Raw genomic sequence first — 19,814 nt, 5'->3', positions numbered from 1 at the left:
ATTCAGCAGCTTCACAGTTCATCTTTAATAAGGTGTAACTGCCCCAAACAGACTCTAAGCTTATAACCAATGAGCAAAGATAAAATGTCCTGCATAATATTTTAAGACAAAAGACCCGAAATATTGATATTTGTAAATTAATCATCCAGATCATTTTTTTGAACCGCTAAATTAATTATCATTGTCCTTATTTTTATTTATTGGTCATTTATTTATTTTTTTTAATAAGTAAATGTGATATATACTCAAATTCAAGAGAACTAGCTTATCATTAGAATTGAAGGTTTTTTTTTAGTTTCTAATATATATGAAATTAAATTAATCTTAGGATAATTACTTTGGGTTACAGCCTATAGGAAATAAATTTTGACTTTGAGTTGATTAAATTTTAATGGTGCCGCCCGCTGTCAATCTCCACCCGCCGTTTGGTCATTGCCGCCACCCGTTGTGCTCACAGCCGCCCTCCGCCGTCCCCCACAGCTTGCTCTCTGCCTTTGCATGCCGCCGCGGCTCGCGGTCGCCTTCTGCCACCACCGGCCTCCACAAACCGCCAACACCGCCCACTACCCGCCCCCACCGGCCCCAACTAACCTCAGCCGGCCCCACCAAACTTTTTTATTTAACAATTGTGTGGTATGAATGTAAAAAAATTACAGGGCATATTTTAGGCAAGATGATCCGCTAATTAAATAGATATTAGAAAAGTTTATTCTTCCTCTTAATTGGAGAAGATTATAACAAAATACATAATACTAGCTTGATCTCTAGTTGATACACTAAAGAACACTAAAAGAATAATGAAGGGCAATACCAATGGCGAAAAAATGATAATCAGATAATGACAGTTAACGAACTGTGATAATTGGGTAATGATAATTAACTAATGATAACGATTGAGCATCATTTTACAGTCGTATCTTAGTTGCTGATAGAAGTCGATCGATAAAATACAATCAGATGATCGCAATTGCGAGTAACGATCCCCAATCTCAATCATTAGATGAAGCTATTGATTTTTGAGTTTCTTAAGTTCTTTTCAATTCTAATTTCTAAGTGAATATCACTTTTAGGTAACTAATGGGGGTGAATTTAGCTAAAATTTTAGCACAATCCATTTGATATCCCACATTCAAGCATTGAAGTACATTAATGCATTGAAATTGAGTGATCTTTCTTCTCATTGATATACTCATTTCGATTGTAACACACAACAATCAAATATCAATTAGCTACTTAAATAATATCTATAAGTTCTCAATTATACATCAATTGTTTGATTCGGACTCATTTGTATTTAAAACTTTTTAGGGGTTAATTAAAATTAGAGTTTAACTTGTCCTAAAGTCAATCCTAATATTATTTAAACCATGATTGAAACTTGAGTTTAAAAATTGTTTTTCCTACCATTCGCTCTTCTTAGCTCGTCTTTGTATTGATGGTAGAGGAGTAAGGTTGCGTATGTTGAAGGCGTTCTCGACCTCTTGGACCTGGTGCATATCTGTCTAGAGTCTGTCATAATATCTTTAGCTTCATATGTATTGATACAAAATCAACAAATTTCCATCACCCGACACGAATCTTGAGGCGTGAAATGGATCTCGAGATAACTTTTTGGGCAAGAAATGTTCAAACCACGATAAAAAATAATCAAGCGCTTTGATTTTAGCAAATTTATAGTCAAACGAACTGACTCGATGAGACGAACCAATGATGCCAAAGTTGGTCCAATCCGAACCAAATGAAGCCCTGATCCAGACGTAAACCAAGTTTAGATGTTTCCCAAACACATTTGGAAAGTCAAACGGATACCGAATACGGTGACTTCATGGTCGAATCAAACGTTTCGACAAGACAAACCCAATGAGCCTAAGATCGCTTAATTCTGACATCATTAAAACACTCAACAACTCGTTTAACTAAAACATAAATAAAGACAAAGTAAAGAGAAACATATAAAAGAACAAAACATAAGTATAACAAAAACATAATAATATAGGAAAACATGAAACAACTCAAATCTAAAATCAAAATGTGTAGGCTAAAATTTTCTTGAAGTTAAAAAATTTTGACTCATATTCTTGGAAATGAATCAAAAAACTTGATGTCCAAAATCTACTGCAAAATAGGTTGGTCAGTCACGAATATTTACGGGTCGATCAAGTAATATACATATAATGAATCTGTGTATTGATCCTGCAAGAAAAGTTGTCAAAAATATTTCTTAACATAAGTTCTAATTTACTAAATTGTGAAGTCTACTTTGAAGATTCAATTTTGCAAGAGAAAAGGGGTTTAAAGTACAACTCAGAAAACCGTATAAAAATGGAACCAATAGAAAAGGCGATGAGTAACTTTTGTTGGGATTTAATTTCAATACCCTTTGGAATTCCCAACATTAATTTCAATACCCATTGGAATTCTCAAATTAATTTCAATATCCTTAGGAATTCCCAAATTAATTTCAATACCCATTGGAATTCTCAAATTAATTAGTTTTAATTTTAATAACCGTTGGAATTCGTTGGTGTTTTTAAGAGAAATAAATTTCAGAATGTAGTCCATATAATGTCTAAGTTCAACACATGAATTTTGTAACATTCCATAATGTGCTCACATCTATTGAACTCTGTGATGGGCAGAGCACTATAATTTAGATGTGATGCTTGCTGTTTTGATCCCTAAGCTTGTTCCTCTTCATTTTTATTTGCACCATCGGGTTGAGAGAGAGAAAAACTTAGAAGATATATAACAGAAAATTTATCGTGTGAGTTGTGAGTGTCGACTCTATTCGTATAAGTTATAGCTGGAGGTATGTATGATCTTATCTCGCTTCCGCTTATCGATTAAAATATGTTTGTAGATCGAATATGGTATTTAGATTTTACAATGAGTCTTTCTGAGGTGATGAGACTTTAATATTTAGTAATGTTTTAAATATAACAATTTAATCATTTTTTTTTATTATCATAACCACCATCCTTTACCCATTAGTGAAGGTTTTGAGTGAATGTTATGGATAACTAAAATGAAATATTTAAAGTTAGGCTCAAAATTGGCTAAAAAAAAATCAATCCAAAATTTTGGCTCATAACTCGGCTTGTTTATTTCGATTTGATCTCGATGTGAGCAAAGATTCAAATCAGTTTTCGAGCGATTAACGGTATTTGAACTAATTTGAGTGATTAACGATCTTCAAGCTAAATTTTCTTAATTCATATGCTATTTAAAGTCATACGCTATTAACAATCCGATTTCAAGCCGGGTTGAGGTTGGCTAGAAAAAAAAATTAAATCCCAAATTTTGGCTCATAGCTCGTCTCATTTATTTCGATCTGATCTCGATTCGAGCCAAAGTTCATTTACGATCATCTAGCTAAATTCTCATCCATAATGCCACCTTATCTATGTATGAAAAGTTATATTTCACTTTTTAAAAATTAAAATGATGGTATTTTTGAAGAAAAGATTTGGAGGGTATAAATGCAAAAAGTAAAATTTAATTGTTTCATATATAAATAGATAGAAATTGGGTGATATGAATGTAAATGCCGCCGGGGGAGCGGAAGCTGAGATAGCAAGAAGCCAATGTTGGAGTAGTGCAGGAAAAGAAGAGAAGTAGAGATCAGAAATGCCGCTATACGATTGCATGCTGCTTGCTAAGCCGTCGGTGAAGAAGGAGGCGATTATGAATCTAGTCGCTCGGTTGGGGAAGCGAGTTTTCCAGTGCAACGGAGTCGTCACTGACATCAAATCCTTTGGTACCGTGCAGCTCGGCTACGGAATCAAGAAGCTCGACGGCCGCCATTTTCAGGTCCCATTCTTTGTCTTACCTTCTCCTGTTTTTACTGGAATGTTATTTACTGAACTTGCTTTTTGGATTAATTAGCGAAATTCTAGGTTTTTGTCGAGCATCCGGGGTTTAGAAACTGGCTCAATTTTTATGGAAATTACTCTTGTGATATTTGTGTGTTAATTGTTGCTTAATTGATTGGGATCTGTTTTACTTATTGCCAATAAGTGGTTGAAGGAATGTAATATCTGAAAGTGAAGTAGTAGATGAACAATTTGGTAATTGCATTGGTTGGAAAACAACATCTTCTGATCCTACAGGACTTGCAGGATTTAAGTTTTATATGCTAAGATAGAAGGCTGGTTTGGAGCGATTGTTAGGTTACTCGTCTATTAGAAATTCCACAACATAACATCTAAACTGGATGTCTTTTTCCAAATTATAGATTCAATTACACCATTGTTATAAACAGAATATCCGTGTGCACCACTATTGGATCTATCAATTTGATATGACATCTCGTCATCCAGCATTGAAGGCTCGAATGGCTTCAGACTTTCTATATTCATCACTGAGAAGATATTCATGTAAGCAGGCAAATCCAGCCAATTGGCATTGCCTTTAACTTTTTTCAAGATTAAATAAGCAAAATACATTCGGGGTTTACCTATCATCTTTTAATCTCTTATTGCTGATGTGAAGTGATACTAGATATCATTTTTTGAATTAGTTTTCTCTATTTGGTGCTAGTCATGTCAACTCTTGTAAAGATCCTATGACTTTTGAAGATGTGCCTTTTTCTCCTAATGAATTTTTTTGACTTTTATAATATAAAACTTTGGTCTCCCTTGAGGCCTTTTTCTCGGCTCTTGGACTTTGTCATTGATTATGTTGAGAACTTTAAGTTGAACAAACTTTGAGGCAAATACGCGAGGCTCACCTTGAGTAGAGCTTGGTTTGTCGAATTGTGGGATACTCTGTTGAAAGTAGATTGGACATATGATAAACTTTCATTCTATTTTATTGGATGCTGTGCATTGAATCTACACGTAGGTGCACCATACTTGAGTTAATCATCTCAGTTTGGCCGTTTTTTTGTAAATGGAAAGTGATGCATATTTTCAAAATTTTATCATCATACCCAAATTTCTTTCTAAAATGAGCCGAGGAAGCAAAAGAGTATTAGCTCAAGATGATTAAGCTCAAAAAGCCTAAATGCATTTAAATATTTTTGAGCAAGGGATGTGTTTGCTTGTTCTTGCATGATGTTTGGCTTGCTCATTATGAGAATAATGATCTTCCAAAATTTATTAATCATAACAAAAGCATACTTATGAACATTATGAGTCGACAACAATCCTCCCAAGGAGAGATGCTTTCCCATTGTCATCTTAGCATACACATTGGAGTTTATAATTTTTTTTTTGAGGGATTTGCAGTGCTGAAAAGTATTGATTATGTTAAGAATTTGGCCACATTCAAGTGCATTGTAATATGGTAGACATATCTCTACAAGTTTTTTAGAGTTTTATTTACCCTGAAGTGTCTAAACACTTTGGAGGATACATTTTTCAAATGCACTTCATCTAATTACCATCCTCTGAAACACAGAGATGGCTCCCTTTATAGAGCAATCTCTCTCAAACATTAAATCCTTCTTCTCACACATCCTCAATGATTTCTTGAAAGTTATCATCCAACAAGCAGAGATTGGCACGTTCTTCATATGGAGCTGACTATCGTGGCATTATTGTTGATAAAGTCATTGAAGGATGAGATGCTTCCCTTTATGGAACAATCCCTTCTAGACATTGTATTTTTATTCGTAGGCATCCTCCAATATTTCTTAGAAATTGTTTTCCAACTTGTAATGATTGGCATATTTCTCATGTCGAGCTAGCTGCAATCGCATCATTTCTAATTAGGTCATTTGATGATAAGAGCATATTTGCTATTTTTGTTCTGCTAGATGACATAGTTGAGTTGCTGCAAATACATCCTTCACTTTTTGTGTCAAGCTTGTTGAAGTTTGGAATTTCATTTTGGATTTATAGAAGTTTCTTTTTGTTTGTCTGGACCATGTTTCCTTTTTCAAGCAGCTAAGTTCCTCAGTGTTTCATACTATAATGCATGGACACTTTTAATCAAGGAGCCGTGCAGCGTCAGACACATATTGGACATGGGTAGGACTCTAACATGGCTTCGACATGTGTGCAACAAGTCATAAAAGTGTCCAATTTAAATACTATTTTTTTTTTTAAAAAAAGACACTTGTTCTAAATTAATGAATTGAAAATTTTAAAAAATATATTTTTAAGCTAAAATTTGAAGAAAAAAAAATTTATGTAAAATTTAAGGAAGATTTTCATACATACCGCTTAACTCTTATGTATTTATGTTTCTAAAACCTAAATTTTAATTTTACTATATGTCACCTTACATATATATGAAAAGGTGTATTTCACTTTTTAAAACTCATAATAGTGGTATATTAAATGAGATATGAAAAATTTGGGTGGCATAAATATATGTTTAGGATATGTAAATATATAAGAATTTGGTGCCAAAAAAGTCGGTGAAAATAGTACTTCTTTAATAAGTAGTTGATTAGGAGGACTTAATTATTGATGTATTGCAAGATAATACATGCTTATTTTTTGTGTGCCATAAAATAAACAATTATCTATGAACATCTCTTGGGGGCTGTTTGGGACCATTTTTATTATTTATTTATTTTTTTATGTTATAATTTAAATTAAAACATGTTTAACTTAGGTACTTATTTTAAAACTCTCAAAATATCTTGAATATGTTTTGATTTTTTTTAAAATACAATTTGATTTGTTAAAAAAAAAAGCATAAAGTTTATATCAAATAATACAAGAAACAAGTAATACCAAATAGGCTCTTAGTTTTTGAAAATTAATGTAATTAAATTTCTTTTTTTATCTTTGTATTTTTCTAAATATTTAATTTATCTAATTTTTTATATACTTTATTAATTTATATTATAATGGCGTGTTTGTCGCATGTCGATCTCCTATATTTTTAATAATAGACGTGTCTCATATTCTTGTTCCTATCTCCATATCTGTGCAATATAGGTTTCATAGCTAAGTGAAGTGCAAGTATTTACTTCTCATACATTTGATAATTATTTTGTGCTTCTAGTAGATTTTTTGAGATTTTTTCCATAACTCTTCCTTCTTTCATTAGAATCTCATCAAGTGCATATTTTGAGGGCAAGCCTATACTCAAACATTTTATAAAGGTTGGGCAAAGGTAGGACCTGTCTTATTTATCTTTCTCTTACGAATAAGACCACTTAATGTTTCTTATTGTCAAACTTTTAGATGGCTTTTATGAGTGGATTAAGAGGTTCATTAAGTACATAGAGGCTACAAATGAACTATGGGCGAGCTTCATGAAACTTACCTAGCCAATCACATATCATGCTTGAGGTCAATTCTTAGGATCTATTTTTATATCTCCGCCACCAACTCTAAAGCCTAAGTATGGTAAGCTTCTCTTCTCAGAATTGTACTTTTCTAAGTTGAGGACACGTAGGTGATGTTTTAGGAGAATAAACACCTTTTCCACATACTCGAGATGCTCCACCTACATCCAACTATATATAAGGATGTTATCTGGATAGATTATCGCATACTTCTTTGTGAATGGCCTTAAAAGATAATTAAGTTGATGCATAAATATCATCAGTGCATTGTAGAGACTAAATGACAACACCATCCACTTTAATAATCCCTGGTTGATTGCAAATGTGATCTTCCATTTATCTTCTTCCTATGTCAAGCATTGTTATTGTCTATTTTCAGATCTATCTTGATGAGACCGAGTCATGCTTCAACCGATCGAACAAGCTATCCACTCTCAAGTGTGGGTATCAGTTTTTCTTTGTGATTTTGTTCAGTGCGCAGTTGTCGATGCAGATGTACTAGCCATCTTCTTTCTTCTTCACCATCTAAATTGGACATCTGCAAAGTGAACTACTTGGCTTGATTCAGTCTAGCAACTTCTCTTTTCTCTTCTTCTCGATAGGAGGTTTGTCGTTCTTGTTCTTGTTCTTCCTTTTGATCTCCATAACAAATATGTTAATTTGGCATGGACCTTTAATGTGGAAAAATAATAGCTCATTGAATTTATGCAATTGCTATGTACTTCATCAGCACATATGCATCTTCAAATAATACACCAATTATTAGGGCTTATCTCTTAAACTGTGTAATGTAATTTTGTACATTATGATCTTGTTACTAGCATAATACATGTCATTTCCTTCATTTTTTTTTATAACCTATAAAGTCAGATTCATGGCTAGCAATTTCGTGAATTTTAGGAGATGTATTTATGCCCAAACTCAAATGAGCATTCCATAAGTCAAAGTGTGGTTGGTGATATTTAGTTGAGCAAGTGAACTTTCTTTTAGGAAGGATGCCTATAATGACTAAAAATTGTCTCCATCTGATCTACCTAGGCATCTGGTTTCTCCTCATCCATTGCTCCTTTAAAGATAGTAATCTTGATGACTGCCTCTAGCTTTTAGGGTAAATGTCTCAGACCAAATAAAATCTCCAGATCTACATCTTCTTAGTCATCTTATTGCCTCCTCCAACTCTCATCGGTTTCCTCTTGCTAGATCCTGCAAACAATTTTTCTTGATTTCTTAATATGGTTCTAGCCTTGTACCGGAGTTTTCTTAGTCATCATCTCCGTCTTCATAAACATCTATTACTGAAGATGCACAACTTGAATCTAGTTGTTAGACCATTTTTCTTGGTTGGTTGATACCTTGGTTTCTTGAGATTTTTTATGGACAAGAATGGTTCATCTTCTTGTAGTCATCAACACCATGCACCTAGGGTTCTCTTTAAGCCTAGCACTTTGATATCAAATACTTAATCTATGAGCTGCCATGTCAAAGAGGCCACACAGCACGAAGCCAGATGTATTAGGGAAATGGTGTGGAGCAAAGATTTAAAAAATTAGTTTTATTGATGGATAAAACTTGTAATTTCTAAAAATATGAAAAGATATCAAAGTTCCTCTTAAAAATCTTAACCTAATTTTCACATATCCTGAAAATGATCAAATCTATTTGTACAAAACTCATTAGTTTATAAGAATCAATTTCATATGCATAAGTATATATATTACTATATTGCATATATATAACTTAATTATTAATCATATTATTTAAGCATTTGCTTACTGTAGATATAATTATTGTCCATAGCATATCTCAAATCCACTAAATTAGGCATGCAATGAGGGATTTTTATTTGTATTTTTATTTTTTTTTATGCAATGGGTGATTTAGTAAGGGAGAACACTGCCATTGCCGGTCCCAAATCCGGATGTGAAAGTGGAGGGTTGTGTTAGGTTGTCGAAAGCCAGCGTAAAACTTATCGAAAAAATCATGACATGAATTATTTTGATCATTGTGTAAGTGATGGGGCGTCCCCTAGAAGTGACGCGCTGTATTACCTGTACACAGTGAAAAGTGTGCAAGGGTCGCTATACCGGAGCCCGGGTGTAGTGTCAAATAAGCAAGAGTTCTCACATTATGAACGGATGCAGGTAAATAAGTTACTTTGTGAAACTAATGAAACTAATATTATGATAGGATCTTGAAATATAAGTATTCTCAATAGTAAATTAATCGAATTGGTTGATATTATGATTCATAAAAAGATTAATATTTTTTGTATTCAAGAAACTAAATGGGTTGGAGAAAAGACTAAGGAGATCGATAATTTAGATTTTAAACTTTGATATTCTGAGAAGAGTCGGACTAGAATTGGGGTCGGTGTTATTATAGATAAGTGTTTGAAAAATAATGTTGTAAAAATTAATAAAATTGGAGATAGAATAATAGCCCTTAAGATTTTCATTGATACTAAGATTTTTAATATTATAAGTGCTTATGCTCCTCAAGTAGGTTTAGATATAGGGTCTAAAGATAAATTCTGAAATGAATTAGAAGACTTAATACAAATGATACTTTATTTTTATTGGAGGAGATTTAAAGGAGATTTAAATGGACATATCAGTAGAGTGATTGAAGATTTCAGAAATATTCATAGTGGCTACGGGTTTTGGGTGGCTAATTAAAAAGGGAGAGCCCAGGTAGAGCCATTTTAGATTTTGTTTTAGCGTATGATTTTATTATTACTAATACTTTATTCAAAAAAAGAGATGAGTATCTTATTACTTATAAGAATGTATATAATAAAACACAAATTGATTATTTTCTTATGAGAAGAAGAGGTTGTCGAGATTATAAAGATTGTAAGGTCATTCTAAGCGAGGATTTGAATACTCAACTTCGTTTATTAGTTCTAGATTTTAAGATGAAGAGTTATAAATTAAAGAATAATAGGACTCATCATCGTAGAATTAGATGGGAGAACCTAAAAGACCCAAATAAAAATATTTTTATGAATAAAATTCAAGATTTCAAAATTTGTGATGTTTATGAAGAAGTAAATGTTATGTGGGATAAAGTAACAAGCACTATTAAACAAGTAACAAAAGATATACTTGGAGAATCAAAAGTAAAAAAAATGTATAAATAAAAATAGTTGATGGTTAAATAATAATGTTAAAAAAATAAATAAAATATAAGAAGTTATGTTATAAAAATTGGTTTAAATGTGAAATCTTAAATAATTGGGAAAAATATCAAAAAGCCCGCAGGGAGTCTAAATGAACAACCTGTGATGCTAAAAATTTAGCTTTTAGTGATCTTTAAAATATATTAGATACTAAGGAGGATGAAAAATATATGCATAAACTAGCCAAACAAAGAGATAAGAAAGATAAATATTTAATTAAAGATGAAAATCAAAAAGTGTTTTTCTTAGAAAAAGATATTCAACATAGGTGGGTGAGTTATTTTAATAAACTTTTTAATGATTTTTATGAAAATACGATCGACCTTAATGATCTTAATATTGTTAATAAAAATAAAATGTTTCATTTTTACTGTCGCATTAGTAAAAAAGAAGTTGAGGAGGCTTTAAGGAAAACCAAGGGTTGAAAATTGGTAGGACCTGATGATATCCTAATTGAAGTGTGAAAATATTTAGGTGATTTGGGAGTTTATTGGCTTACTAAAATTTTTAATTTTATTTTCAAAACTAAAAAGATGTCTGAGGAGTGAAAGAAGAGTATTATGGTCCCCATTTTTAAGAATAAAGGGGATGCACAAGAGTATGTCAATTATAGAGGTATTAAGTTTATGTGTCATACTTTAAAATTATGGGAGAAGGTATTTAAACATAGGTTAAGACGTATTACAATGATTTCTCATAATCAATTTGGATTTATGTCTGGCAGGTCTACTATGGAAGCTATACATTTATTGAGAGCTTTTGATGGAGAAGTTCAGAGATAATTAGGAGGATCTACATTTGATTTTTATTGATTTAGAAAAGGCTTACAATAAGTTTCCAGGAGATATCATTTGGAGAGTTCTTGAGAAGAAAGACGTTGATATGACTTATATTCAAGTCATTAAAGATATATATGCTAGAATTGTTGCTTGTGTTCGAATTGGAGGATTGACCAAATATTTTCCTATTTATGTTGGATTACATTAGGGATCGGCTTTAAGTCCATTTCTTTTTGCTTTAGTTATGAATGGTCTTACTGGACAATTACAAGAGGAAGTATTTACAGGAGGATGTACCTTGGTGTATGCTTTTTGTTGATGGTATCTTTCTCGTGGATAAGACGAGAGAAAAGGCTCAGGAAAAACATGAATTACGGAGGTCTACATTGGAGCCTAAAGGCCTTCATTTGAGTAGAACTAAAACTGAATACATGGAATGTAATTTTATTAGTAGCAGTTCTAGTGATAGCAGTGTAACTTTGGGTGGTCAAATTATTAAAATGTGTGAACGATTTAGATATCTCGGGCCTGTTGTTCAAAGTGATGGTGATATACATGAGGATGTTAACATTAGTATTCAAGTGGGTTGGTTGAAGTGGAGGAATGCTTCGGGCCTTTTGTGTGATAGAAAAGCACCGGCTTAGACTGAAAGGAAAACTTTATAAGAGGGTGGTGAGACCTGCAATGCTCAATGGTGCTAAATGTTGGCCTTTAAAAGAGAAACATAATACTAAGTTAAGTCTTGTCGCGATGAGAATGATTAGATGGATGTGTGGATTTACACTTAGAGACAAAATGCGAAATGATTATATCCGTGATAGGGTTGGGTTAGCTCCAGTGACGGACAAAATTAGAGAAAGTCGTCTTAGATGATTTGGTCACATTAAACTTCGACCATCTGATGATTCGATTAGGAGAATAGATGTATAGATTTGACTTATGTTAAGAAAGACAGAGGTAGACCTAGGAACACTTGGGCATATTGTATAAAAATGATCTTAATTTATTAGAACTAAATGAAAATATGACACTAAATAGGACGCAATCGAGAAAAAGGATTCATGTAGTCGAACCCACGTAGTGGGATTAAGGCTTTGTTGTTGTTGTTGATGTTGTTGGGTGATTTAGTAAGGGATGACTGTGATGAGTCTGAGTTGCTATCAGTCATTCTTTACTATGTCATCCTCTACTAAATCGCTAGTTGCATTGCTAACTTAGGAGAATGTGCCATGGTGTATGCTTTTTGCTTATGGTATCCTTCTGTGGATAAGACGAGAGAAAAGCCCAGGAAAAACTTGAATCATGGAGGTCTACATTGGAGTTTAAAGGCCTTCTAAAGGCCTTCACCTTCATTTGAGTTGAACTAAAACTGAATACATGAAATGTATTTTTATTAGTAGTAGTTCTAGTGACAGAAGTTTAACTTTAGGTGATCAAATTATTAAAATGTGTGAACAATTTAGATATATCGGGCCTGTTGTTCAAAGTGATGGTGATATAGATGGGGATGTTAATAGGATGATGGGGATGTTAATTGTAGAATTCAAGTTGATTGGTTGAAGTGGAGGAATGCTTCATAGAAAAGTACCGCTTAAATTGATAAGAAAATTTTATAAGAAGGTGGTGATATCTGCAATGCTCTATGGCATTGAATGTTGGCCTTTAAAAGAGAAACGTAATGCTAAGTTAAGTGTTGCCGAGATGAGAATGATTAGGTGGATGTGTGGATTTACACTTAGAGAAATGTGAAATGATTATCCGTGATAGGGTTGGTGTAGCTCCAGTGACAGACAAAATTATATAAAGTCATCTTAGATGGTTTGGTCCATTAAACGTTGATCATCTGATGATCGGATTAGGAGTACAAATGTTTTAGATTCGACTTGTGTTAAGGAAGGCGGAGGTAAACTTAGGAAGACTTGGACATATTGTATAAAAAATGATCTTAATTTATTAGAACTAAATGAAAATATGATACTAAATAGGACACAATGGAGAAAAAGGATTCATGTAGCCGACCCCACGTAGTGGGATTAATGCTTTATTGTTGTTGTTGTTGGGTGATTTAGTAAGGGATGACTGATGAGTTTAAGTTGCTATCAGTCATTCTTTACTATGTCATCCTTTACTAAATCGCCGCCAGTTGCATGGCAAACTTACTGGATTTGAGATTTCTGCTATACTATAATAATTATAGCTACATAAATTAAATGCTTAAGTAGTATTATAGCCAAGGTATCCATTTTTCTACTTCCATTCCCATAACTTCACCTGGCAGCAAACAGAGTGCCATGTGGAAGAGTATGACGTGAGGGAGAAGTGGGAAAGCAAGAACTAGAGTTTTGATCTATAGCAAAATTTTGATTTTTGTATTTTTTCCACCCCATGAGCTGAGTTTGTTTTAAGGATCATAAACTTAAATGTTTGTGCGAGGAGAAAGTATTTTGAGATATAAATATTTTTAAGACTTTTTAATTTACTTTTGTGCTGTTAAATTAAGAATTTATATTAAAGTGAGGAAATTATTCTTATTATGAAAGAGAAAAACTTTCAGGTGATAGTAATAAAGATATTCCTTATGAGAAGTGTAGAACACAGGTACGGGGAAGAAAAATTACTTCACTTAATTATTCACATGTGGGGTACATATATATATATATATATATATATATATAGGGAAACAAATCTCTCCTAGCTTATAAAAATACCAAATATAACTAATCTAAAATTGACATGGAAATAATTCTAAAATAAAAATAAAAAAAACATAAATAGGAAGAGAATAAAATAAACTAAGGAGTTTCCAAAGTTATCTCCCTATTCAATCTTCCATGATAGGTAGGTGGCCAACTGACCTACCCAAGGAAGCGATCGGTTACTTCATGATTTTTCAGAATCCCCCTCAAGCTGTGTCATAGATTTTTTAGAGACCAAACTTGATATTGAATTCTGAGAAGGAACTTAAAGGAAGAGCTTTGGCGAAGACTTCAACAACTTGTTGGCATGTTGGGTTGTAGCTCACTTGTATAATTCCACCATTAACCTTTTCAGAAATGAAGTGCCTGTAAACTTTAATATGCTTGGTCCTGTTATGATGAACAAGAGTATTGACAATACTTATAGTTGCTTGGCTGAACAAATATATTTATATGTTTATTAGAGGTACACCCTAATTCCCTTGATAATTTTTGAATCCAAGTCCCTTCATAGATTCTCAAGGCGAGTGCACTATATTCTGATTCTACACTGCTTCTAGAAACAAAAACTTGCTTCTTACTTCTCCATGTAACCAGATTTTCTCATACATATATTCTGTCTTTTATTTTCTAAAAAAATAATCCATAAGCGGTAGGCTTCTTGAGAAATCGTAGAATCATGCACACCATCTCCAAATACTCTTCATTTTAACCATTCATGTGTTGACTCATAATACTTATAAAGTATATAATATTTGTCCTAGTATGTGACATATGAGTTTTTTTACCAATTTTTGGTATCTTTCTTTATCCACGAATATATTTTCTTCTTCTTTGTTAGACTTCTAATTGGGTTTCATTAGAGTATCAGCAGGTTTACAACCAATTATCCCTGTTTCCTTTAGTAGATCTAGGATGTATTTCCTCTGTGTTATAACAGTGCATTTCTTGGACCTTGTTACCTCCAAACCTAGAAAATATCTCATGTTTCCTAGGTTATTGATTTCAAACTCAATAGCAGACACTTTTTTTATTTTAAGAATTTTTTTCATCACTAGTATGAATCATATCATTCACATGTATGATCAGTACAACTAGGTTATTGATGGACTACATTTTGTAGTCACCATTCCTTGTTAGCTGCTGCTGAAAGGAAAACTCTGATAGTATTCAATTTGATAACTGGTGCAAAGGTCTCTTATTATTCAATCCCATATGCTTATGTGAAACTTTTTGCAAATGGCTTGGAATCTCTCAATATCTCCATCAACTTTGTATTTGATGTCGAACACTCATTTGCATAAAATTAGTTTCTTATTTTGAGGGAGTTTAGTATTATTTCATGTGTCAGTATATTTTAATACTTGAATCTCATCTTCGACTGCTTTTGCCCATTATGAATTTTCAAGTGCTTCATGAACAAAATTAGGAATCTATATGCTATCAAGGCTAGATAACACTACATAATCTTGAATTGGGTATCTAGTACAACTTCTATTGTCATCAACATCAGAAGTTGAACGTGATAACTCCTGAGTTTTAGACTCCTCACCAAAAATTTTAGGTAATTGTGGACTTGAGTTTTGGTTGGAGCAGTTATGCCTTTGCAATTTGTCTTTTTCCTAATCAAGATTTTTCTTTCTCTGTGTACGCACAAAGTTTTTTTGTTATGGACTTCAAGTTGGGTTGGTTGGATATTCTTATCAAAGGTGTGAGGGTTAGGTAAAGGAGTGAAAAGAGTATGTTGGGTTGCCATATAGGCGTTAACAAATGCATCCAAAAATTGATGTTTATTTGAACTCTTCTCTTGAAAATTAGATTTGGGGTAGTATGGTTGATTTTTAAAAAACATGACATAAATGAAGTTGTATTTTTTGGTATTAGAAGAGTAACACTTATATCTCTTTTTGTTGGAGGCATAGCCAAAAGAAAATATACTCGATAGATTTAGGGTCAAGTTTGGTATTAGTTGGGGAATGAATATAAACAAATGATACACACCTTAAGATTTTAAATGGTATGGTAGAAGAGAAAGCTCTGATGTGATAATATGTAACCATCAAAATATAGAGTGATGTTTTGAAGTTAAGTTCCTCACTAGGTATTCAATTGATAAGATATGTTGTAGCAAGAAGTGTTTCCTCTCAAAAATGTTTTAGAACTTGATGAAAAATATAATTGAGCGGGATATCTCAAATACTGTTGTATTCTGTTTCTCTCAACTTTCACCAAACTGTATCACCAAATTTTGATCGTGGAGTAAGCAATACTTTCACCAAATTTATTCTTATTGATGCAAAGAGGGGTATAAATAATTATTACAGGACTTACTGGTAAGGAAAACAATAAAAACAGAATACAACAGACAAGAAAAGGAATAATAACAAATATAAGAGGCAATTAATCTCTTTAATTAAAGAAAAAAATAAATAGAGATTCTTAAAATCTCTCATACAATTTATATTACTCCAAATATAGAATTATAACAAATATGGAATATAATCATCATTATTTACGAGATCTTTCAAACATCTTTTATATCATATAAACAATACCACCATTTTAACTTTTAAAAACTGAAATACACCTTTTCATGTATAGCCAAAGTGGTATATATGTAAAAATTGAAATTTTGGTTTTAGATATATAAATGCATAAGCGTTGAATGGTATGCATGTAAATCTTTCTAAGTACCATTGCAATCCAATGGATATGCCATTTTAACCAGAAAGGGGTACTCCAGCTGCGACATTAATTGTAGCTCTTTCAGATGTATGTACACAGAAACATAATTTTAAGGTTACTACAATATCTTAATCCCCTCGTATAAGAACTCTCCACCCAAAGTTGACTTGAGAGGGGGACGGAGCGTTATTACCCACCAAGCATCTCTACATGGCTACCCTTTTAAGTTCAATGGCACGGGTAATGCATTAAGCTTTTAACTCTTTTGTAGCTTGTTTCTTATCCTCTAAAGCTTCTTAACTTCTAATTTTTTTAGTTTTTCTGCAAATGTATGCAGTAAAACAATGCTGAAGTTCGGCTTTAGGTTTGCTTTCTGAAAAGTTCTTGTGTTGGATTATTACCATTTTCTTGTATCCTTTTATGCATCAGTTCAAATTTTATGCTTCGTACATGAAATGTTATCAGATCATTCTTTTTAGAGTCAAGTCTCAGCCAATAAGATGTCAGATGTCTTCCTGGTTTGCAGGCTCTATAATCAAATAAAACCCGTCTGTGATTTCTTTTGAAAAGTTTTACAGTATCGTAAGTGACATTTTGGGCATGCAATTTACTAATTGTTTATCAGATTGAAATTGTTTATGCTTACTACATTTATGTCTTACAAACGCAGCCTTCTGTGATTATGAGCATTTTGGTTGCCGTTCTCTAAAGTGGTTTCTTGGGGCTAAGATATTTCTTCGCGTTATCAATTAAATTTTTAAGAGGGAAGTCAACTAGAATGGTTCTGAATTAATGAGCCATTAAAACTTGTTTAAACCAACATAAACAGAAAGGATTTCTCATTATTGCTTGTTAACCTCGACAATATGAAGTAGTTGGGTTCTCTGAGTCTAAACTGAGTGCAGACTTGATAGTTTCTACAGAGTTTTGTACTTCCGGAGCAGTGAGACAATCCTTCACTACAAAAGCTTTTGTTTCATGCTGATTGGTTGTCATACTTATTATTTTAAAAATTAGATCAGATAGGAAGGTTGAACCAGTTCACCATGAACCAGCCCTCAAATCAATTTAGTTCAATTGAAAATCAGATTTATAGAGATAACCGGCGTCAACTCGTAAAAATTAGCAGTCAGACCTCTCACCCGTAAAACTAGGAGTGGTTGCACTAGTTTGACTAGAAATTGCAATAGAGAGTTGGTGTTGGAATGTGATATTTTATTAACTTCATATATATGGACTATATTTGATGATACATAATATATACACATATCTATCAATTATTTATAATCATTATTAGAAATCTTATCTTATTTAAATGATTTTAATAATTTAAATAATATTTATATCATCACGCGTGAACCCCGATTGGATCCTAGCTGGATCTTTCGTTCCACTAATTCAATACCCAGTTTTAAACATTTCCTGTCCTATTGAACTATCATGCCGGTTTCTAGACATAATCTACAGTCTGAAGGGTCTGTAAATTCCTTGACCTGAATATTTTCCTTATGATAATTTGGACTTACAGCATGTATAACCTTCTAATGAATGTATTGGTGCAATCATAAATGAAATTTAATTTGATTATTTTTTATTTTACTACATATAATTCATTTGCATGCTGCATTCTGTTGTTTTTTCAGGGCCACCTGATGCAAATGACAGTAATGGTTCCACCTTCCTTCCCCAAGGAACTCCAGTACCTAAACAAGGAAGACCGCCTGCTTCGTTGGCTCATTGTTAAACACAGGAATACGGTATATGGACTGGAGGCCATCAATGATGATGAGGGGAAGGATGAGCTGAGCTTGTTTGGTCCCGGCAGCTTATATAAAAAGACGGGTGAGGATGACGATGACAACGACGATGATGATGATGATGAAGAATATGAACAATGATAGACTTGTATGTATTTTCAGAATGCAAGCATAGTTTTTTACTCGTAGAAGCATATAAATATTCGGAAGTCTTACGTGCATACCACTCAATTCTTATGTATTTACATATCTAACACCTAAGCTTCAATTTTTAATATATGCCATCTTCCCTATGCATGAAAAAGATGTATTTCATATTTCAAGAGCTAAAAAATGGAGGAATTTTTCATGTGCTATGAAAGATTTTGGTCATATAAACTTAAAAATATAACTTTTAATTGTTTGATATGGAAATACATAGGAATTGGGTGGTATATATGTAAATGCTCCATATATTTCATTTGCTGAAAACTCACATTCCTCAATACACATTCCTGACTAATCCTAATCTCTGAGCTCTTAATTCTGGCATCATTATATTTGCAACATATTGAATTTCTTTATATATATATATATATATATATATATAGCTTTTATACATTATTAAAAGAAAATTTTCATGTAAATTGGGGAGATGGTGAAATGAAATATTGGCTTTCTGTGCCTCATAAATTTCATGTAAATTGTAGTTGTGGGGCTCTTTATAGGCTGTAATATTCCCAGTCCCCACATCTTGTTTTTGCCTTTGTTCGCTTGCTCATGTACAGGAAGAGTCACGGGCTTGCCAAAAAGGCCTAAACAAACTTTGAAAATTAGCCCATCTCCTTTCCTTTATATATATATATATATATATATATAACTCACATGCACGCCATTGCATGTTGTGGGGGTTTTGTCGCAATGGTTCATTATTTGCAGCTGACAAAACAGAAATATTGTGAGGGGGTGGACTCTGCAAATATGATAAAATTAAAGGTGCCAGATTTAATAGGCAACTGCTGCTGTTATTTATCAGAGGTAGCCTTAGAATTATAGAAGTGCTCGTCTTCGATTCGTTTGCTAAGTTAACAAGCCGAACACGAACATTTTTGTTGTTGTGCTCGATGTATAAATGAGCCGAACACGAGCAAAGATTTGTTTGTTCGTATATAAGAATAGTTATAATTCTTATCAATATGTTATTTCTGCAAACTCTAAACCACATGAGTGAATCGAACAACTAATTTGGAAATTTTGAAAGGACGCTAAAGAAAAATAGTTCAGGCAGCATAGAGATATAAATGAAATAATAATTATAATTACAATATCGTAATTAAAGGGGGGAAAACATTACGTTCGTCATTCAGGCATGTGAATGATGGTGTAGATTGTATTATATCGTGTCTGACAGTATGATACGATTCACATCTTTGACCACACATTTAATGTGCGAGATGTAGATAAGGAGGCTTCACTCTTATTTATTTAAAATAA

At 32.8% G+C, this 19,814-nt stretch overlaps 1 protein-coding gene across 1 annotated transcript; it reads left to right on the top strand.

Moving 5' to 3' along the window:
- Window positions 1–3,552: 3,552 nt before the first annotated feature.
- Window positions 3,553–18,880, top strand: LOC110022609 (30S ribosomal protein S6). The gene is made up of 2 exons (XM_020721651.1): window positions 3,553–3,810; window positions 18,228–18,880. The coding sequence occupies exons 1-2, from the start codon at window positions 3,628–3,630 to the stop codon at window positions 18,480–18,482; spliced, it is 438 nt and encodes a 145-aa protein (XP_020577310.1). The 5' UTR covers window positions 3,553–3,627; the 3' UTR covers window positions 18,483–18,880.
- The last annotated feature ends 934 nt before the right edge of the window (window positions 18,881–19,814 follow it).

The sequence above is a fragment of the Phalaenopsis equestris genome, unplaced genomic scaffold, assembly GCF_001263595.1.
Source record: "Phalaenopsis equestris unplaced genomic scaffold, ASM126359v1 Scaffold000198, whole genome shotgun sequence".
Taxonomy (NCBI): Eukaryota; Viridiplantae; Streptophyta; class Magnoliopsida; order Asparagales; family Orchidaceae; genus Phalaenopsis; species Phalaenopsis equestris.
This window is presented reverse-complemented; position numbering and strand designations above follow the sequence as displayed.